This window comes from Lampetra fluviatilis, chromosome 2, assembly GCF_964198595.1.
Source record: "Lampetra fluviatilis chromosome 2, kcLamFluv1.1, whole genome shotgun sequence".
Classification (NCBI taxonomy): domain Eukaryota; kingdom Metazoa; phylum Chordata; class Hyperoartia; order Petromyzontiformes; family Petromyzontidae; genus Lampetra; species Lampetra fluviatilis.
The window spans coordinates 35520391-35543606 of NC_136276.1; the positions used below are offsets into that span (position 1 = coordinate 35520391).

General features: G+C 48.9%; 2 protein-coding genes across 2 annotated transcripts in view; one reads left to right on the plus strand and one right to left on the minus strand.

The window, feature by feature from the left end:
• The window catches only part of DNMBP (dynamin binding protein), a 348547-nt gene that overhangs the window by 127847 nt on the left and 197484 nt on the right, over window positions 1–23216 (plus strand). The gene's annotated exons all lie outside the window — the stretch shown is intronic.
• Window positions 1–23216, minus strand: part of SNTG2 (syntrophin gamma 2) — a 102066-nt gene that overhangs the window by 27918 nt on the left and 50932 nt on the right. Inside the window, exons 2-9 of the mRNA XM_078875388.1 lie at window positions 20164–20295; window positions 18744–18800; window positions 18251–18308; window positions 17859–17902; window positions 14914–14955; window positions 12288–12390; window positions 5450–5541; window positions 1059–1186 (exon numbers count right to left, since the gene is read on the minus strand). Of these exons, the coding sequence (XP_078731514.1) occupies window positions 1059–1186; window positions 5450–5541; window positions 12288–12390; window positions 14914–14955; window positions 17859–17902; window positions 18251–18308; window positions 18744–18800; window positions 20164–20295 (656 nt within the window). The remainder of the gene's footprint in view (window positions 1–1058; window positions 1187–5449; window positions 5542–12287; window positions 12391–14913; window positions 14956–17858; window positions 17903–18250; window positions 18309–18743; window positions 18801–20163; window positions 20296–23216) is intronic.

Below are 23216 nucleotides of genomic sequence, written 5' to 3' on the forward strand. Positions count from 1 at the left end.
CCCGAGGTCAAATGAGTACCTGGTGCGATGTGTAAACATCGTCACTTGGGAGACAAAGGCGGCCGGGCGTGGTCTTGGCCACCCATCCCCTCATGTGCCGTGCCGGCCTTCATAGGTGCTCGCTAACAGCACTTGCCCCTACAGTCTGTTAAGGCTAAATGGGGGATCTTTGTATGTGTATGTGCGAAACGTAGACCCCCCTAACGGAGCATCTTCGCCGGTTAGAAACATTTTGGCTGGCCTTACTACGATCCATCCTGGGTTTAACCAGGCTGGATTGTGTGAGGAGCTCACAAATCCTTGAAAGATCTGGGCAAAGTCCCATCGGTGAGCTCCTCCGGCAGGCAAGGCTGCATTGGTTGGGTCATGTAGCCCAGCCACCGCATGCCTAAACAGCTTTTGTTCGGCCGGATCGAGGCGGGTAAACGGGCGCGACACGGGCTAGAGAAGAGATGGAGTGATGTGGTACAGGAGGACGTGGAGCTGAGTGGACTTGCCGATGACTGGTACCAGCGGTGTAAAGATCGGCCTCCGTGGAGGAGGCTCGTGAAGGACGCTACTGGGCAGTTGGAGGCAGTCGCCCTCCAACAACAAAGAAGGGCGGAGGAGCGACGCTCACAACAACGAGCGGAGCGCCGGGTAGCTAAAGCACAGCAAATTGGCACAGTAGGAGGCACAAGTGGTGCATCAGCCAGTCATCTCAGTCATCTCAGTCAGTCCACCCGTGGCACCTGGGTCTGCCCCGTGACCTCCTGCCAACGGGCGTTCGACACTTCACGTTGCCTCAAGGTGCACTTGGCCTGGCATAAGCGTCGTGGTGACGTCACCACCACTTAGTGGCGAATGGCGGTTGTTGTTGTTGTATATGTGTGTGTGTGCATGTGTGTGTATATGCGTGTATGTGTATGTGTGTATATGTGTGTGTGTGCATGTGTGTGTGTATATGTGTATGTGTGTATGTGTGTACGTGTGTATGTGTGTGTACGTGTATGTGTGTATGCGTGTGTGTATGTGTGTGTATGTGTGTGTGCGTGTGTCCGGACGCGGCGGCCTCTGACCTGAGCTGGTCGGTGCCCGGCGTGTAGCGGGAGACGCGCGCCATGAGCAGGGGCAGCGAGAGCGCGTCGCACCACTGCTTCTCCCAACGCGTGCGGCTGCTCACGGGGGATGAGGAGGGCGACGGGCCCTGCCCCGGCACAAACCGCACGGCTGCACATCAACGCCCACAGCCGCACCAGCAATGCTATACAGCGTGGCACGCGGAGGGTGACCCGTGCACAGAGCAACGAGGGTTTCTAACATATCCTGCTTTTCTCTTTCCCTCGGGATCGTCCTCTTTTTGCAGAGACTATCCTGGGATGTCTGCGGGACTCAAACATAAAATCCCAATTTTTGGTCAGTTGATACGAATCTTTGCAATGTATATGGCGCTTGCCCAAATGCATCAGCAAACATCGGAAGGGGCCCCAACTCCCCCATTGGCAGCTGTCCCTGTGCATAAAAAGGTTACAGCACAGGCCTGCGAGTGGGCATTGGTCTGCCAGTAGGGGATGATGACTCTTATACGTAATCCAAATTGTGTAATTTGTGGGTCATTTTGTAATAATCAATTATGATCCACCACTGCAGGCAATAACTCTGCGTGTAGGTCGCTCCTATTGCAGAGTTGTGAGATATTCGTCTTCCCATGATGTGTCCCACATATGTTGTACCTCAGGTGGCAGCCCTAAGCACAATGCAGAGCTACAAAATCATCGTTCGTTAGGGCTCCCTTATTCTGAGCTCTCGGTGCTGGACGAGATGAGACACGTTGTATCATATGGCGCACAAAGGAGGGTCATTAAATATATAAATCCCGTACTGGGAAAATTAAACATTGACTTATGCAATAATAATTCAATGCGAAAGACGCCATTCAAATAAATGTATGCGAAAATTTCTAAAATAAATAGACATTCTTTACTTAAATGCTTTTAATTGAGTAGCGCAGTAATTTGGATATGAAATCAGGCGCACTTCAAATAGATAAAGGAAATTAAGGGGGCGTTGGCGAGGCAAAGCGGACCAAAGGGACCCCCAGACGCACCGAACAAGGGGATCAGGGTCAGGCATTGAAGCGCGTGGCACGTTCGAGTGTTTCTTTGTGGCAACGGTGGCAGAGAGAGAGAGCGAGACAGCGGCAGGGATGGCAGCAGCGAGTTGAAATCAAACAGCTCGGAGGAGATGACTGGACGAGAACAAAAAGTCGGGGCAAGAATGGAAGAGCGTTTTGGGGAGGCGTTTGCCCAAATGTTGGAAGTTTCTGACTGACCACAGCAACAACAACACCACCCCTATGACAGCTGCATTCACACTGTGAGGCCCACCCCTAGCAAATGATAATGGGGATGACAGCTAATGTTCACCATAGGGGATTTGGAGCAAACCTCGCAATTACGTGTTTGCTTATTGCAATTGAATATGTTTCTCACGGAATCCGAGTGAAGCCCATTGAGCTAAGAATCTCTATTTCAAGGGTGACTCGGGCCAGATTGTGCCACGTGTTGTTTGGATGTTAGGCATGATGCCCGCCGTTTAGCAACATTTGCTTGGATATTCTACAGGAAAGTGAATTTCAGTTCACGAAGAAAGGTGCCAGAACGTGGAGCCAAAAACATGAAAGGCATCGAACCCAACAACCGAACGAGACAGCGCAGCCTGGAAACGCATCCCAGGACTACACCCACGCAGTCGCGATCATCTAAATTGTTACCATTGGAAATTATTTGAATTCAATAAAGGCTCAAAACGGATTAGTCACATATTGTTGCGTGAGGCAGCAAGAGGGGAAGAGAGAGAGAGTGAGGTGATGAGGCTTGAGAAGTGCACGACAGTAGTTTGCTAACTGGTGGTCAGGGGCGGTTTCTTCATTAGGGCGATTGGGCGACGCACCACCAATGTCATTCAACCACAGAGTCACGCTAGCCGTCACTGTGCCTCTGGATATAGTCCAATCAGCGTCATGTCACGTTCTGTGGAGTACCGCCTCTTTTTGGGCGATTTCACTACGGCTGAGAATCGCCCCGAGTGGCCCCATAGACTTACATTCAAAGATGTTTTTTTTCGAACGGGGGCGCTGCAATGCATTCTCTATGGCTTCCGGGAGGGCATGCACTAACGTGCTTACGTCATCATACGTGCTAACGTCATCATACGTAAGCACGTTTCATCCAACAATATAATTTATCGCCACCTAGTGGAATCTTTAATAAAATAAACTTGAGTGGTTTGTTTTAATAGTGAGTATATAAACAAACAAGATGTATTGTAAGAGTCACTTTATTTTTCATTAATATTAAGCTGTTAATTTATTCATTGCATGGGTGGACCTTATCCTTATCAATCATCCAGACATTTGCCCCCCCTGAGAGATTTTGCAGGAGCCGCCACTGCTGGTGGTGTAATGTAAATGTGGTCCGTGGCAGGGTTACAAATGGGTGTCCCGGTGATGAGATGTTATCTGCCTCGCCTGGTATACAGGAGGTCGTGGGTCCTCCGGCTTTCCCTCAACATGTAGAATGGACATCACCACGCGTTGAGAGTCTGTGGCTGCTACAGTAAACTTACACGCGATAACGATCCACTTTGATTGAGCTATCATTTGTGGCCAGGTCGCTTCCGAAAAAGAGTTATTTAGCTCAAGTGAGCCTTACCTGGTCACAACAAGTTTTAGTTTGGTTCATTTCTTATTTGACCATTCACAGACTACTGTGTTCCTATGCAGCGTCTGGTAAAGCCCACGCGTTCCCCGCTTCCATTGTGCCGCCGCCGGCGTGGACGTGAAGCGCTCGATTTGACTGGCGTGTCACGTGGTGAAGACAGAGAACGTACAGATCGAGATGCCTGTAAGTCGCGTGCGAGCGTGAACTGTGTGTATATATGGATAAAAAAAAAACACCAAGTAGAGCGCAGGAGAAGGTACACACATAAATGAGAAAGCATTTTTCGGCATCAAAATGTATGATAGTGATGCGGATGCCTTGTTAAAAAAAAAGATAACAAAAAACACGGAGGGATTTCAAAGGCGCGCCGCCCGCCTCTGCGCTCCAGGATGAAAGTGCGCGACGCGCGGAGGCACGTGCCCCTCACAGTCAAGAGTCGTCACGTGTCGCAGGCGAGCGGGTAGACATTTACAAAGGGGAAAAAAAACCCGCATGAAAGGGAGTTTTTTTTTTATATATCGCAAAAGGATTTTACTTTCTCTCCACACATATGCAGAGAGAACGATAACTAATTCCGGCAGGTTGAATGAAGAACGTTGATTACCGTACATATATATATGGATTGTTTGGTTTAATAAATGTTACATTAAAAGGGGAAGCGTTGGAAATGAGCTTTGAGTGAACAGAAAAACAAATGGATATTTAATATCACAGGCCTTAATAAGGATTTGCTAAGCTTTCATTGTGAGACTTGTTTACCTTCCTTATCCCTGTTGTACCCCACGTCATTGTATCACCGATATTAACTACAGAGACGGAGGTACTAAACTTCAGGCACGAGAAGAAAGCGGGCTTGAATGGACAGAGGTAGGACTTTAGCTAAGATGGATGTTGGGAACATCCAGACAGAAAAGCAGAAGGAATCAAAGGGGGGGTCACTAATATTATCGAAAAAGCTAAGGAGGATTAGACTTATACGGCTTGGGCATCTGTTGATTACATTTAGAAGAGCTATGGAGGTTAGAGAACTATAGAATCACATAGAGACCCATAGACTCACTCAGAGACATACAGACCCATCACAGAGACCCGTCGACTCAAACAGAGATACATAGACTCACACAGAGACCCGTCGACTCAAATAGAGGTACACAGACTCACACAGAGACCCGTCGACTCAAATAGAGACGCATAGACACACAGAGACATACAGACTCTTCACAGATGCCCGTTGACTCAAACAGAGACACATAGACTCACACAGAGACCCGTCGACTCAAATAGAGGTACACAGACTCACACAGAGACCCGTCGACTCAAATAGAGACGCATAGACACACAGAGACATACAGACTCTTCACAGATGCCCGTTGACTCAAACATAGATGCATAGACTCACACAGAGACATACAGACTCCTCACAAAGACCCGTCGATTGACACTGGCTCCCGTCGGTGAGATGAGCCCTGGAGACGCCACGGGTGCAGTGGAGATGGAGCATCGGGAGACAGACGGTGAGACGGGGGGAGGCGGTGGAACGAGAGATGAGGAGGGATGGACGTGACCAGACAACAGGCGAACAACAAAAAGCAGATGGGGAGAGAAAATCCGAGCGGCAGCCGAGCCCGTGCGATAATGGGGACTTAGAAGAAGATGCAGTTGCTAGAGCAACAAGTCGTCACGGTGCCACGTATTTGCGCTGCGTACAAGAGCGATTATTAATGCGGCAAGTGCCTAGCAACACATACGGAATTGCTTGAGCCTCCGTTTAAGTGTAACCCACTGTCGAAGAGTGGCGAGGACGTCCCACTGCTGTGGTCGCTGGATGGGATAGGAGAGCCTGGAAGGGAAAGAAAAAACGAATTCTTTGTCATCCTCGTATGCACGAGTGCTGATCTTTGGTGCTCCGGTTGGCTCCGAGATGAAGGCGATAAGATCGGCTGCCCGACATCGGACACCAGGAGCAACCGGAAACTCTGCTCCTGGAGAAGCTTCCAGCACACGAAGCGAAACGTCGGACATCGTTCCAAACAACACGCTGTACAACAAGGAAGAACGTCGGACGGAAATTTCTCAACGTTGCATCCACACTTGAGTGGCATTTTTTTTCCCGTTGCCAAATATGCTCCGTGAGTGCAATGGAGCTCACATTTATTGTATCCTCCAGTCAGCAGAGCAATATCTTGTCGGGCAGGGCCTATTTTAACGGTGACAACCAAAATAGGCAGTGTTAAGACGACTTTGAGTGCTAAATATAAAATGGGTTAGTAATAATAAATATAATAAATGTTTTAGTAATAATATATGAATCGTCCTGGTGATCACACGGAACTAGCAACCAAAGAGGTCTGCGGTTAGTCGATGGCAGTTTTGCGTGTGGTGGAGTAAAGTGTGAGCGCTCCCACCTCTTCCGAGAAGGTCCGGCCAACGTGGAAGAGGAGGGGGTATCTCCAGAGCTCTCTCTAGTGGAGGCCCTTCTGCCATTCATTGTTGGAGCAATGCATTTTCAGGGTTGCACTTTTACCTGTTTCTCGTTGAATAAGAGCTCTGTATCCAACGTTGTAACTGTTGTAGCCTGTACGGCTATTCCGTGTACTTCAATGAAACATCACAATGTCCTTTCAAATAGGCCCCCGTATCAGGGAATGGGTGTAGACAATGACACTGCAGAACATTCTGATGCATCCTGATGCCACTTTCATGACAGGTTGCAGAATTACGTGAAAACAAACAAATGTAAGTTACATCCTTTTTGTGCACAGCGATTGGTGAACCCAGGGTTGAACCCAGGGTTGAACCCAGCGTTGAACCCAGAGTTGAACCCAGCGTTGAACCCAGGCTTGAACCCAGAGTTGAACCCAGCGTTGAACCCAGAGTTGAACCCAGAGTTGAACCCAGCGTTGAACCCAGAGTTGAACCCAGCGTTGAACCCAGGATTCACAGCAGCGACAGCTCAATGCTATCACACTGGCACCACGGTGGCCGCATCGCTAGCTCGTAGGTAATTTAACATTTGTCAAATTGTCTCAACATAATTTAAAAAAATGTAAATTAAATTCGGGTGCAAGAACAAATTCCAGAACGTGAAAGACGTACAATTACATATATATTTTTAACATTTTAAAGTGGTTATGCTATGTATAATATTTTTAGCCAGTATTTTGTCAGAGATTATTCATTACGCTGTGGGTACGTCGAGATGCATCGATTCATCAACTAAAATCGATCTTTATGCTATAAATATATGCACTGAAGTCTCTGTGTGCAAAGTTGCATGACATTGTATTCGTAAAACAATTACTTAGAATCTTAACCTCTTTTTAAATCCATTTCTAGATGAATGCCTCCCCCAAGCCGTGTCAGTCATTGGTTTTTTGTTTGTTTCCACGCCAGCATTGGTGGGAGCCCAGGATCGGTTCAGCAGATAACCGTCACGGATGTTCGCTGTGGCCAGGAATCAGATGCAGGTAACTGAGTTCGCAGCGCAGTGCACCCGCTGCCATGCCATCGCTTGATCACTATGAATACACAGGGTACGTTGCATTCACTTGGGTCAGGCGGTGCAAGTGATGCAAGTGGAATGAAAGAAGGAGAGAGATCAAGGGGAAGGCAGAAGAAGAAGTGGGGGGCGATGTGGTGCGATCGGACCGTGGTGGCCTGAGGAGTGGAGGGAGAGATGGCACAGGACATGGCAGCGTGGAGAAGGTTGCCTAGGACAGCGTAACACTCCACGTGAGTGGGACAAACGCGTGGAAGGAGAAGAGAGAAATTGTAAATCCTGAAGTCACTATATTGTCTAACACCGTCAAGGGCATTCCGACTGAAACAACTTTTGTGTAGAACCATGACCCCGGGATGTGACAATTCATCAAATCGCGAGGTGGGGGAGGGGAGAGAAATTTATGAATCTACACCGGGTAAATGAAGACTATTTTAACTTTTAAATAAGGCTTATTAAAAAACACGACAACATTAAATGTGAATTTCTAAACAATATTAATAATGTAATTTAATTGCTATATTTTTCAATTCTATACGTAACATGCCAGGTGGATTAATTATGATCCGGAGAACGGTAGCGTCGACGCTGGAAAAATATGCATCGCCTAAATTTCATTCACTTTAATCAATGTAACGGTCGTTCGGCACTCACAATGTTGGGGCAGTAAGTGGGCTCGCGGGGTAACTCGGTACGTGAATCATTCACCCGGCAGCCGCCAAGGCTGTCTGCCTTCCACCACCACCGATAGAATGTGGTTTGATTAAATCGATCTTAGAGTTGCACCCAAGGGGATGTGTCTGTGTGCCTCTATTTACCCACAGCCTAAAAAAAGGCAATTAAAAAAAAGGTAACAATTTACTGTACATAACAACCCGCTGTGAACACAGTAAGCAATTGTTATTACAAATGTATTTATTTCGTTTTGTCTAGTTATATTTCTTCCCCTAAAGCTACGTTTTTCTCTTAAATAAGCTGTGCTTTCTGGCCAAATGTGTTACTGGAAGCTGTATCCTTCTGGGGAGGGAGAACCAGTTTTTAATGTCATGAGCGGCATTGTGTGCAGGTTCATGGGTGTGTTTTTGGATTGTACCATGCGTGGGATTGGGCAGACCTTATCACCGGAAAAAAGTGCTGGCTGATGGTCAAAGCATAACACCGGCGGCCAATGAGTGGAGCCCGTTTGAGAATAAGTACACCAAGAAGATGTAACGTTGAAATCAGTAAGTGTGCAGGTGCTATGGGGATTATTAGATCACATGATCATAAGAGGTTGTGGTGGCTTGAGGCAGAGGTGGGACAAAGTCATTGTTATGCAAGTCCAAGTCGAGTCGCAAGTCATCAAATTCATGACTCGAGTCTGACTCGAGTCCAAGTCACATGACTCGAGTCCACATCTCATAGGTGGGACAAAGTCATTGTTATGCAAGTCCAAGTCGAGTCGCAAGTCATCAAAATCATGACTCGAGTCTGACTCGAGTCCAAGTCACATGACTCGAGTCCACACCTCTGGCTTGAGGATACCTTCATCCAGCAGTGGATTAACCAAAGTTGCTGCTGCTGCTGATGATGCTGCTTCTTCAGGAAGTGAATTTAAGAACAAGTTCCCAGCTGGTGGAGCGAAACGTCGGGCGTCTTGTCGAGTATACAGTCCGAGCATAAAACGCATCGACGAGACAGACATTAACACCATGGAAACCCACGCAGTGGGAACGTGTGCACGTGGCACGTAGACGTGCTTCACTTGCAAGGCGTAGCACATTCGGCATGAGGTGGTCTGAGCCATACCTATTGCAAGTGGTGAAATGTTAACTACCTCGCCTGGTATACAGGAGGCCATGGGTTTGATCCCGAACCTGACGTCTGTGTATTTAGAGTATGCGTGTTCTCCCCGTGGTCGCGTGGATTTTTCTCTGGGTCCTACCGTTTTTCCTTCCACATTTGGATTCAACATGCGTTTAGAGTGTTTGGCTGCAAAATATTTCCACGTGATAAGCCACTTCGTTGAGCTATCATTTGTGGCCAGTTCGCTTCTGAAAAAGAGCAACATAGCTCAGTGGGCCTTACTGGGTAAAATACAAAATAGTTGATAGTTTATTTTTTATAGTTCATAAGAAGTTTTAACTTTTATCTATCGTGCAGAAATCTGATGTTCAGTCGGGGCGGATCAGAAAGTTGCCAACCAAACAATACCAAAAATATAAATTCTTCCAGCACATGGCTGTCCAAGGGTTTCAAATTCCCACGCGAGCACATTTCCTTTCATGTCTGACGAATGATATTGCGTCTACACGAGATTTATCATACGGTACACCTCATTCAGGTCTCCATAAACTGTTAGAATAACGATTTGCCATTCTTTACCATTTATCTCGGAAAGCTTCACTGAGTCTCAATCCTTTTTTTGTTTTGAGAGGGTCCCGATTTGGAATGTTTGGACGATTCTTTTGTCGCAAAAATTTGCTTTGATGCGGGAATAATGTGGGAAACTGCAGTAAAAGCCAACACACACATGCAGCATGGAAAAAAAACATTGTATTGTACTGTGCGTCCATGCTTCTTACTGTCGCATGTTATTGTCTATCTCTCTGTGTGGCCGCATCTCTTACTCTGGCTCTGTGATTCAAACCGGCAGCCAGGGCTATTGCCCCCAGGGTTATTGTGGGCTATTGCAAAATGCATCAGTGTGGCGAAGATGCAATAATACAGCAAATCTGTTATCCCTGCCCTATTCCTTCTCAAGCCGCATCCACCACAAGCCGTAATAGAAAAAGCCCTCGCTTGCTGACCAATGCCCGACCACATCTCTGCCTGCCAAAAGCACGGTGACCACAGCTCGCACGAATACAGGAGACGAGTAAAAAAAAAGCAAAAAGCTACGTGTGCTCTTGCGCCTGAAGATTCAACACACCAGTACTGTCTCACCTCCCCAGCAGTCCCGGAATATGGACGCCTTCGGAACGATACCCTCCAAAAAGACAAATGTCCTCGATATAAACTCGCGCACGATCGTGAACTGACACCTGGCTGTCTCATTGTCCGGCTGCCCACGGCGGGGGTCACCGCACTCAGAAGTGTCGTGGGGTGGGGGTGTGCGTCAGCGACATTGAAGAAGTGTCGAGCTTTACGAGTGAGCCAGCCAGATCGACTCGGCCTCAAGTGTGAGCACGTGGGGGTGCAAGGGTGCGAGAAGGCAGAGGTGCCGGCCCCACCACCCGCACGGCTTCAACAGCTTCTTCCCAACAGCAATTTGCTTTGACAGTCTCCTGGGTCAGTTGGGTCAATAAGGGGATCATTGGCGATTAGATGTGGGGATTAATCCCTACCCCCGGCGACACGTTGCATTGTCGCAATTCAGGGTCACGATTTTATTGAAGAATGCATGTCTCTGTTCTCTCTCTCTCTGGTGGTTACTGGAGTGAAGTGAAGGAGTTACATACAGCATATACGAATCTAAGATAATGGATTCTGACACGCATGGTTCTATGCGTGTTCTATCAGCTTAACAAACAATAATATTTTTTATGAATCGATGCATTGTTACACCCCCATTGGCGATTATCATCGTTCTGTACACTAGGTGCCAACCCTACATCAGGTAAACTTGCCAAAGCTATACCACTAAAATAATAAGTCGAGGTTCATGTTAATTGGCCTGTACAGATTGAGACTGGCTGAGTAGTCCACACACACGGAGTGTCTAGACCACACACGGAGTGTCTAGATCACACACGGAGTGTCTAGATCACACACGGAGTGTCTAGATCACACACGGAGTGTCTAGATCACACACGGAGTGTCTAGACCACACACGGAGTGTCTAGATCACACACGGAGTGTCTAGATCACACACGGAGTGTCTAGACCACACACGGAGTGTCTAGACCACACACGGAGTGTCTAGATCACACACGGAGTGTCTAGATCACACACGGAGTGTCTAGGTCACACACGGAGTGTCTAGATCACACACGGAGTGTCTATGTCACACACGGAGTGTCTAGACCACACACGGAGTGTCTAGATCACACACGGAGTGTCTAGACCACACACGGAGTGTCTAGATCACACACGGAGTGTCTACATCACACACGGAGTGTCTAGACCACACACGGAGTGTCTAGACCACACACGGAGTGTCAAGATTACACACGGAGTGTCTAGATCACACACGGAGTGTCTACATCACACACGGAGTGTCTAGACCACACACGGAGTGTCTACATCACACACGGAGTGTCTAGATCACACACGGAGTGTCTAGACCACACACGGAGTGTCAAGATTACACACGGAGTGTCTAGATCACACACAGAGTGTCTAGACCACACGCGGAGTGTCTAGCACACACGGAGTGTCTAGATCACACACGGAGTGTCTAGACCACACACGGAGTGTCTAGATCACACACGGAGTGTCTACATCACACACGGAGTGTCTAGACCACACACGGAGTGTCTACATCACACACGGAGTGTCTAGACCACACACGGAGTGTCTACATCACACACGGAGTGTCTAGATCACACACGGAGTGTCTAGATCACACACGGAGTGTCTACATCACACACGGAGTGTCTAGACCACACACGGAGTGTCTACATCACACACGGAGTGTCTAGATCACACACGGAGTGTCTAGACCACACACGGAGTGTCAAGATTACACACGGAGTGTCTACGTCACATACGGAGTGTCTACGTCACACACGGAGTGTCTAGATCACACACGGAGTGTCTAGATCACACACGGAGTGTCTAGATCACACACGGAGTGTCTAGACTACACACGGAGTGGCTGCCCACGTTTAACAGAGAAGCGAGCGCCATCGGGAAAGAGAGGGTGCAGAGGGCAGCGCATGAACCTACAGCGGATCGATAAGCAAAGACCTTCAAAATCTGTGTGTCACATGGGAAGGAGGCGAGGTCGATGATGGCTGACCGGCACCGACATTTCTACGCGCCGCTAATTTGTCAACGACGCTGAACGCCACCGAGTGACTGAAGCGAGAGACGCCCACGGGCTCGTCTCGCCCAGAGTTTGGGGTGACTCAAGACGTGCTGGGGGGGGGGGGGGAGGCACTCACAGTTGCTTTCCTCACTGGAAGGGAGTTTGAGGAACGCCGGGGCCTCCTTCAGGTATCCGACGGTCAGCGTCACTTCATCGCCAGCGTTCCGCAGAATCCTCACCTGCACACGCGACCACACCATCAGCACGCGTGGAGTGGGCGCGGAATGCATCTTGTGCCTTTTTTTCGGAGAAAAAAAAGCAATTCTTTGAGTAACAATAATTAGCGTGACCGGCACAAAAGCATGTTTGCATTTCGTGGCGAATATTTATTTATTTACGTATTGTGCTCCCGCAATTAATGGATTGGAAAATCCATCTGTTGTATAGGCATTGCGTGTGTTTCTCTCCGCTTTATGGTCCTTGGAATTATGCCTCTCCATAAGGAACGCTTGCACCTCGAGGTTAATGCATTATGGAATTTTCATTTCGCGTATGCTGCTCCGCCATGAGTTATGCCTCCCCGTTGCGCCATAAGAACTGCATATGGATTATTAGCATATGAAATATTTTCTCTCAGTGAAACCGCATACGCACATAGAACACAGAAGAAGAAAAAATTAAGAGCCAAACCGTAAACAACTTGTGGAAAGCGGAGGGTTTATACTCCCCCCTTTCCATTCCTAATTTATGTTTGGTTCCTTCATACATCATGCTAATGGCTCTGGCACAGTCCATATTATGAGTTCCACCTGAAATGTCCAATACATCCTCTTGAAGTTGGCATTTTCACTACAGTAAATGGTTTGTGAAATTACTTCCTTGCATTAAAGTCGAGTCGAATAATGCTCCCACAACTATAAAGCGCTCTTGAAAATAATATTTAGCAAGGAACTTTTTTTTCTCTTTCGAAAGCAGATAGGGAGGGGGGGGTACGATTCAAATACACGGGTGAAATATTCTGAGTGGAAATTCAATTTCGAAAACTCCTCTTCAATATGCCAATTGAAGAAGAAAAAAAAAGTGTCTTCAAAGGCCAGGGTTAAAGTACCACGCTGCAGAGTTAATGATGCCATCGCATTCCAGATAGCTCCAAGCCTCGCCTCGGAGCCGCCCGTGCCGCTCTTTGTGAGTGTGAGCCAGCGACAACATCATTGTGAGTCGGCACTCGATCTGGGCTGTTGTTCCTATATAACCGATCACTCAACCGGTTGTCTGCTTGATTACTCTCGACTCATCGGATAACATGTAAACAGCTGGGGCTGGGAGATCTCACCCTTGTTGCCCTGTGTGCCGCCAGATGGGAGGTCATGGACGGGACTTGGTTGAGTTACTTGCATCATCAGCCATGTGACTCTGGAAAGGGCTTGCCGGGGTTTCCCACCTTCGGTGGGCAGGATGTGGGGGTGGCCACCATTGTAAAGGTGCCCAAGTAATCGAGCACAATAAAGTAGTCAATTATATTTTACAGTCGATTAATCGACCAACTTAATGTGCAAACACCGATTGCCCGTGATGCATTATAATTGTTCTCTTTGAGTCAGCACCACCAGCCACTCTGAGCCTAGAGACATTCTTCCTTTCTTCTTAGCATCACCCATCGACTTCTGCCTATCCAGCAGTACAACAGAAGATCCCGCTGTACGAGTTCACCATGCGCCGGCAAGAGGCAAGGATAACAATGAGCATCAGTGACTTTTTGGGCTATCCTTATTGCGTGTCAACCTGCACTTTGTCAAACCCAACGGCTACCTTGTCTCTGTTGCCCCAATGATACAATTACACAGTTTATGTGTTCTACTGTCAGCGTGCATGAAGTCGCCCTAATCTTGGGCATAAACGAAACCTCTCATTTGCGTTGTTGCTATGTCACTGCATTCGCAGAACACGCGATTATTTTCTCACGTCCGTTGTCACATTATTGCGCCTTGATGTTGCATTTCAGAGCCGGAGGCAATTCCGCTGAACACGACGAACGCGACGGATGCGGATCACGTGGGGGACCTCGTGGAGACACGAGGTGACCCCGCGTGACCCACCGTTGCCAAATGTTCGCTGGGATTTTTTTTATCCAAGCCCATGATAATTGAACAGTATAATATTCAAAGAATTCGCTTTCAGTATTTTATTCCCAAGTGAATGTTTGAACGTACAATGTTATCCGTCGATCGCTATGAAGAACACTCCTCAAGGCATTTACAGGCAGTGCTTAATTCACATTTAATGTGTCTGAACATTGGACCTCGGGAAATCTGTTCAACAAACAACAACATGACCATCGCTTTCACCATTGCCACTGGGTGACGATTTACAAACTTGCTCTCGGAGAATATTAATATTTAATCGGTGCTTAATCTCCCATCGGAAATTTCCCAGGGTCCCTCAACCCCCAATTCTCCCAACCATTCCGCCCTTTAAGCCCCTACCGCGAGCGGTGGGGAGGTATTTTCTGGAGCTCAGCACCGGACAACTCAGAAATAAATCCCCGTGAACAATCTCTGGCTGTTTTAACCATCGACGATAACCTTAAGGACATTTTAAAACCATGAGACCATGTTTGTTAATTATGCATAAGTCGTACACAGAGGTGGGTGTGCGAAAGCTAATTTGAGCAAGTTTATGCGTCGAGAAATGATGCGTACACGTAGAATGATAACGTGGCCTCGGCGCAACGAGTGTGTTTTCACGTGAACTACTCTACTTACCAGCTCTTCGTGAGTACAGCTCACGACATTGATTCCGTTCACCTGCAGCGAAAGAGAGTATCAATCACACACCACCACTTCTAAGCATCGAATTTATTCAAGCGTCCCGCATAAATGCATAAAGCATACGTGTATTTATTCACATGCAGTTGACACTACGTGTAAGATTCCTAAATCACCTCCGCTTCTGTCTACCCAGCAGTATAAACGGCACACGGCATTGGCGGCAGGTCACGTGCAGTGCGGTAACACGTGTGTACTGCTACCTCTTACAAGATTCAGTTTCATTTATTCGGTATAACCCTGTGAGCCATGCGGCTCTTGACTCGGGTGCAACCGCAAAAAAACAAAAAACATGAACAAGAAACCTCTTAAGGTGACTACACGCAACATACAAATCCTGGCAGGTGTGAAAGAGTATGCCACATTACCCTCCAGAGGGGTGTTCTTCACGACATTTCAGAGGGCGTGGGCCGCTTTCGCCGATAAGACATAATTAGTGCGAGGGCTGCCACACATTTGAAACCATTGTTGGGTTTGACAGCAGCACGACGACGACGGGGAGTGATTTCACATTTGTGTAATGTCACAGGGGCCGCGCTAAAGGCCAACAGCACGTCGCCAGTGGCCCCGTCGGGCCTTGCAATGAAGAACACCCCCATAGAGGGGCTCTCCATGAGAGGGAATCGCAGGGCTGCACATTCACCCTTTGTAATAAATCATACAACAATTTCACGTACAGCCTCTTTGTCAATCACCCGCTGGACGAGGCGCACCACGTGCCGTGCCGGTCACCGAAGTTGCGTCACCACAAGCCCCTCGGCACGCCCATCAATGTGGGCTCGTGGTGGGCGGGAGTTGGCGGTCAGAGCCGCTTCAGATAACCACTCGCCACCGACGTTCACCGCAGCGGGGAACTGACCTCGGGTGGCCGGGCTGCTGGAGCAGGTCGCGAATAATTGTGTCACGCACGTGACAAATCGAAGTTGTCATGTGGGCGCTGAGGATTCCAGCCTTAACTATGACGAACGGTCTCGGCGTGAGAAGCGATGCGATGTGTCACACAATAAAAGTATTCCTTTTCACTTTGCGTGTGGTTGTTGCGTGTGGGTTTTTTTTTGGTTTCCTCTCCTCCAAATAATTTGCTGCTACCTCCCCATTGTTTCATTCCGGTGACATGCACATTCACCATCTGCTGCCAGGAGGCTGCCGCCCACCATCGCAATCGATAAGTGTCAGCCGCTTGCACAATGCGTCAAGCGGACAAGTAAAACGCCTGCCGCAAATGGCACGCACAACAAAAAACACTTTAGCGGAATCAATGAGGGGACATTTTTTCTCGCCAGTTTTGACAACCCCACAATTAGCTTTATCGACGATTGTTAACTCAAACGCGCGGCGCTCCGTTTGCATGACACAGTTATTCGCGACCTGCATGCACGATGTCCAGGTTGCATCCCCCCCCCCCCAATCCTAAAACTGACCTATTTCTATTTGACCAGGTAAGGCCCACTGAGCTATGCAGCTCTTTTTCAGACGCGACCTGGCCACAACATGTTAAAATTGAAGCAGCCAAAATAATCTTAACGCATTTGTCCAAATGTGAAGGGAAAACTCCAGAGGACTCGGAGACATGCCAACTCCAAATATACCGCAGCAGGCATCGGGGTCGGGATCGGACCCACGACCTCCTGTACACCAGGCGAGGTAGTTAACATCTCGGGATCGAACCCACGACCTCCAATAGACCAGGCGAGGTAGTTAACATCTCGGGATCGGACCCACGACCTCCTGTATACCAGGCGAGGTAGTTAACATCTCGGGATCGGACCACGACCTCCTGTATACCAGGCGAGGTAGTTAACATATCGGGATCGGACCACGACCTCCTGTATACCAGGCGAGGTAGTTAACATCTCGCTCCCGCGGCGCCCTAAGTAAGGGCCGCGTTGCCGAAACGTGGAGCGGGCGGGCAGCGCTTCATGGATTCGTCCATTGGCGCTGCGAGCGGCAGAATGCGCGGGGCGAGCCGCAGCGATGGATGCGGTCGCAGTGCGAGCCCACAAACAGCGAGAAGGAAAGGTGGGGGGGACAACGACAACAACAACAACACAACAACAACAACACAACAACAACAACAGAAAACCTGGAATTGCAACCTGCATCGGTTAATCCCCAGGTGGACTGCCAGGCTCTAAGTGCCGCCGCAGACAGGGAGCCTCCCGTGGCTTGATGCCGTTGAGCCGGGGCTGGTGCAGCCGAGTGTGGCGACGATGCCATTACAACGGAATGAGGCGCCGCATGCAAATTGCACGCGGGGACGCGACTGCCTCCCGTCTGGGAGAAGGTGCGGAGCACATCTTGCGACTCAACACGCATCACGTGACTAAACACGCATCACGCGACTAAACACGCACCACGCGACCGACGTTCGTGGCAATATTCATTCTCCCCATCACCACCTTCCCCATGCGTTTAGAGATTTGTTTTAACCGCGCACTTTTTGTTGTTTGTAAAGATTGCCGAGTTGTGTGTGTTTTGCGTGTGCCGTCTGCTCGCTCGCGAAATCACGAAATCGCCCATCCCGACTAAAGCGCCAAACGGAGATGGCGCGCAGGAATCATCTCGCTCGCTCGCGCGCTCCTCGGCGCTGCAAAGAACCCTCTCCGTCCCGGCGACGGCGGTGATGGAGGGGAGGGTGCTGGCAGTCGAGGCGGCGAGCTTCGCGCCGCGAGCGCCAGCCGAGCGCCAGACGGGACGGTGGTGTGACGGGGATGGGGTGGTGGGGGCAGCACGAGGTGGGGGGGGGGGGCACGCCCCAGGGGCAGCAGGCCGTGGCAGCTGTCACCCCCCCCCCACACACACACCACCGCTCACGATGCGCACGGCGAGTGGCGAGCTCGCACGCCACACCTTGCTCCTCGTCACTACACATCAGCACTTGCCTGGAGAATGGCGTCTCCCACGAAGAGCATCCCCGTCTGGTCCGCTGCAGGGACAGACGAGGCAAGCGCGTCAGACGGCTCGAAGGCGCATACCAAAACGCGTTGCCTTAACGCGTCGCCTTAACGCAGGGGAACTGGGTCAGGCTGCTGCAGAGAACTGCCCCGAGCGATGCGGCAGACCTAAACCCCTGCCACTCTCCACAGATCACCAACTCACTCATTACAGAGCATACTGCCCATCGATAAACAATTTGATGGACGTGCTTTCAACGCGACGTTTCTGCATGACGGCTCATTTTTTATTGTTATTCTCGGTTGCCATTAAAGTCGGCACAATTGCTGCGCTGCCAAATGTGTTGTTATTGTGATGACGGCATGTGCGCGAATCCTACCTGCTTGATCCTTGAAAATTTTGGAAATGACCACGGGGACGTTGTGCTCTGCTCCACCCTATATCTCAACACACAAACGCGTGTTCATGTTAACACGGAATTCCACGGTTGTTCGCAAAAAAATGTTACAATACAATGAATTTCAGAGAGGTTATTGTGGATTTCAAAGGTAATGCAAACCGAAATAATGTATACTCTTTAGTTCTTTCGGTAAAGTCCCGTAGGTAGAAATTATTGTATTATTTCTATTATTTCTACCTACGTGACTTTACCGAAAGAACCAAAGAGTATGGATTGCTGCAGTCATGAAAGCTTCAAATCAAGATCGAAAGAATGTAATATCTTCTATTTAAAAAAAAAAACATTGTAATTGTATTTGAAGGGAACAAAAATGTAAGTAGGTTGTGTGAGGCCTGTGCACTACTTATGTCCAAAAGGAAACGTAATAGGCATTCTGTTCCGTGCTACGTATTTCCAATTCAATTATTCCCACCTTGATACTGAGTCCGAACCCTCCGACTCTCTGCCTGCACAGGGTGACCGTTCGCTCCTGAAGAACAACAACAACAACAAGAACACAAAAATAACGAGCAAAACAAACACCCGAGACGAAATCATTGCCCAGTGACACACGACGAGCAGTTTACACCGCAAGTCACCCGTCGAATTCGCCGGTGACAGACACCCAAACCTTAAGCGCGCAAGCTCCTTCTCGGCGCGCGCCGTAATGAGGATAAATGGCGACCGCGTGTTCGCACCACCGCGTCCACGTGGCGGTGAGAGCCTCCGGCGGGGATGGCGGCGAGGGCCTCCGCCGCCCGGGGGTGGCCCACCCCCCCCCCCCCACCGTCTACGCCTCCTCGGCATCTCCATCACACGGCCCCCCCGCGGGGATCGCCCGCTCCCAAACCGCGAGCCGTCACCACTCCGTCGAGTTTTAAGTTAAACCGAGGATTCGGGGGTTTGGGCCCATTCTCCACATCCACCCTATATCGCCCCCCTCCCCTCCCCGCTAGATTTAGTTTGGATTTTACTCCCACTGAGCCACTTGGACCCAGTCCAGCATTGATTTTTTTTTATCGCAGCTTCTTCAATGGACTTTATGTCTCTGCCCTTCTATTGCCCAGAGCTGATCCATGAGTCGTGATTAGCAATTCACTTGAGCCCAGTTTCAGATTTAAAATGTTCAGATTTCGAGTTTTGGGAGTTTAAAGAAGACTTTTGGGTCTTTCGTGATTCACACGTTTGGATCATTTACATACTGTGACAATTTAACGTGTTAACAAAAGTGTCGCGCCAGATACCACGTGATGGCTGATTCACGTGAATATTGGACACACACCCCTGCCAATGCAGAGGGACATTAACCCTTGGCTAGAAATGGTCATACAACAGTTGCAGGCCAACAGCAACCGTTGAATTTTTTTGTCAAAGCCGAACATATTTTAAGCAACCTCTTTAGACTTCATTCAAGATGAGAAAAACAGCTTTAAAAAAAGCCGACAATTTCACGCAAAAGTGTATACGTATTTAGATGACTAAAAACGATGTTCCTTTTAAACCTATACTGAGTTCCTTTATTTTTGACTCACATTATTTATTCTCTAACTTACGGTTAAAAAAAACTTCAAGCCCCACAGGTATTAAACTTGCACCATTATAGTTCTGGATCCGGGGAACTGCGTCCCATCCCTTCTGTGCATCGTGGCACGCGCTGCATCCGCAAGATACATTTTAAACAATTATTTTGCTGGTGAATTCTTTTTTTACTCACCGCACACAATAAAACAAAACACCATTTAGCTAATTAACCACAGAGGGCTTGCGAAGAAGACAAAGCGGTCATTAGCGAGCGAGCGGGCGGGCGGGCAGGGAAGGTGGAGGGAACGGCGGAGCCCCGCGTGCGAGCTCACGTTGGAGAGGGAGCCTCCACCGACGCACACGACGTCCTGCTTCTGCACGGTGAGGACGTCCTTGGACAGCTTGAGCCGCACCTCGTGCGAGCCCGTCTTGCCATCGTGCAGCAGCACGACGCCGCTCTTCGTCTGAAAGTGCACGCGCGCACGCAAGCCGCCAAGCCGTTAGCGAGACCAGCAGGGCGAGCGATTCGCGTGGCTGCGAGGCTAATTCGTCATAGGCCACGGTTCGATCCACTGCTGGATGAAGGCCTACCCCAAGCCGATGCTGCCTATTCAAGGACGTGCGATGCAATACGGGCACGGCGCACAGAAGCACAGCACACGGATGGATTTTGCTACACTGCCCCTCTGTAGACTCCGCAGCAGCCGATAGCAACCTGGTGTATGTGTAGGGGTGTTACGGAGGGGCTGTATACATAGGATCACACGGGAAACAAACACAGTGGGCGGGGCTTCGTGAGTGCACGGGGAGGTGCTCTCAACGACGTCCGCACAGGGCAGCCTGGGGGGGGGGGCTGGCCCCACCCCTCAGCGGGGGGTTTTGGTATAAAAGGGGATGAGCCGGAGAGCTCGGGGTACAATGTTAAAGCTAAACCAGTGAAGACCGAAGATCGTCTAGCTAGAGCCCTGGACTCCCCTGGGTCGCCGCCCTTGTCAGGGCCGCGCAGGACCGAGCCAGCGGCGTGGTCCCGAGAACCAGAGCTAGTGCTCTGGGACTCCGGGTACCGTAGCCCGACTTACCAGTGTCGGGCCAGACAGCCTCCCCTAGCCCGTTAGTGGAGGACTAGGAGGTAGGTCAGAGATAGCTAGCAGTGTATTCCCAGCTAGCCGGGTGAGGGGGCCGATACCCCCTCCAGTGTTGTATGTCCGCGGTTGTGACAACTGTTGCGGAATAAATACGTGTGCCTCAACCCCGGCGTCCAAGAGTCCTCAACGATATTACATATGTGCAAGTCACGAATCCATGCACTATCCAGGCCCATACCTGCTTAACTTCCGAGATATATGACGAGACCGGGTGCATTGTGGGTGATTTGGTCAGAGACTGACGTAACAATATAAAGGTGCAACCCTGCAATTACTTGCTCACGTCACTTCTGTCAGAAGGGCCTCCAACAGAGTGTGCTAAGCATTCCACCACGGCGGCATCGTGACCTGTACGGAGCTCTTCAGTCACCAGGATATAAATATTGTTTGTGGTATGTAATGTGGAATCGTATAGCTGAATAAATGGAGGTGCTGACTGCTTGAGTCATGGGGCACCGCTCCGTGCGGATTAAAGTTCAACATCGAGGCTCGGAGAGTTAGTGCCCTCGTTTGTGGGTGGCAGGGTGGTGGCGCAGTGGTCACACTCGTGCCTCGCAGCAAGATCGTCCTGCGTTCGATGCCCGACTCGGACGCCGATCTGTGTGTGTGTGGTTCACATGTTCTCTCCCCCTGATCTGCATGGGTTTGCTGTGGTTTCTCCAGTTGCCTTCCATAGCTAAAATGCATAAATAAAACATATAATGTAACCGGTATTAGCCAAAAAATTCCAATGTTAAAATATGTACCTGCCCAATGACTCAACTGTGTCTCCAACATGTCAATATCGCCCCCCTATTGCGAAAAACTTGGCAGGACCCTCTGTAAAGAGAATCTCGAGTCTTTCCTGGTTAAATGAACGTATAACAATATGTGTTACCCTTTCTGGCAATAAAATAGGTGTTGAGATGTTCAAACACCAAACATAAATCTTTTGCAAAAAATCATGTGGTGAGCATAAATCATGTGGTGAGCATGCAAACAAAACATGCTCTGTAATATATGCATTGTCTTTGCAACTGATTGGTCTTTGAAACTACATCAGAGACAGCCTTCTTTCGGGCATAGTCTCAACCAGTGTTAGACCAGAAAAAGCCAAACTAGAAAATAATTCTAATTATGATGATAATTGTGAAGTGAGCGCTTGAACTGCGTGCAGACACGAGCTCTAACACGAGAAGGTAACGCGTTGCCGCGTGCGGCAAGCCCAGCAGGAGTTTGCGTGATGCTCGACGCATTACCGTTCCGTGTTTTTTTTGCCTGCGCATTTTCACACACACACACACACATCTGCCCATTCTCCCATGGCGGCGATCGTCTAAGTTCACTCGCTGCCCAAGGGTGTCAATTACCGTGCGTTGTCGAGGAAAAACGAATTGGCCACGGAGCCTTCGCAAATAGACGCCCCAGCACGCATGACTCGTTGAATCGCAACGACCGCCGAGGGTTCGAGATTTAGTATCAACAGTTTCGTTTTCGCGCAGGAAGTGATGTAAGCGCGTAAACATTCTATCGTTTTACTTTCAATATGAATTACTTTATTTAGTCGTCAGACTTTTTGATTCTTGAAGTTTGCTCGTTACTAAATGGCTGCTCCCATGTCACCATTCATAGGCACATTTAACAACTGGTCATTAGGAAGAAAAATGTATTCTCATCAGGCCCCATGGTGTAATGTGCCTCTCGACTGGCCTCTCTATGTACGTGCTATAAAGAAGTCACATTGCCCAGAACATCTCCTGTTTTATATATGTTTACTTTAAAGGTCACAGTGTTTTTGATGAAAGTGTTGAGTTGTTTGTTATCCAAGCTATGAAGTGCAACTTGCAGCAGCATGTCGCTGACCAATGCGCAGATACTACACTATCAATCACCACTAATTACATTTCTACAAGATATTTGTTAAAAATTGTTTCTATGTAAGTTGTTTATCATCTCTATCAACGTGCGTGAAGTGAACCAAAACTACTGACATTGAATTTTCATTTCAAAGCCAAGTAATCAATGTAACGTGAACAAAGTTTGATTGTTGGCCATTCAAAGCAAATCTTCATCATATCCAAGTTTCATTAAAAATCTGGGTGCCTCACTGCGTACAATATAAGGAGATATAATCGCTTGCGTGTGACAAGATGTTTAAGTGCCAACTGCAGACGTGTCGCAGACTTACTTGGCACAAGAATCCGCGCTACTGAAGCCCAAGTCACATTTACATGGATGTCCAGATGCAAAATCACATTAGC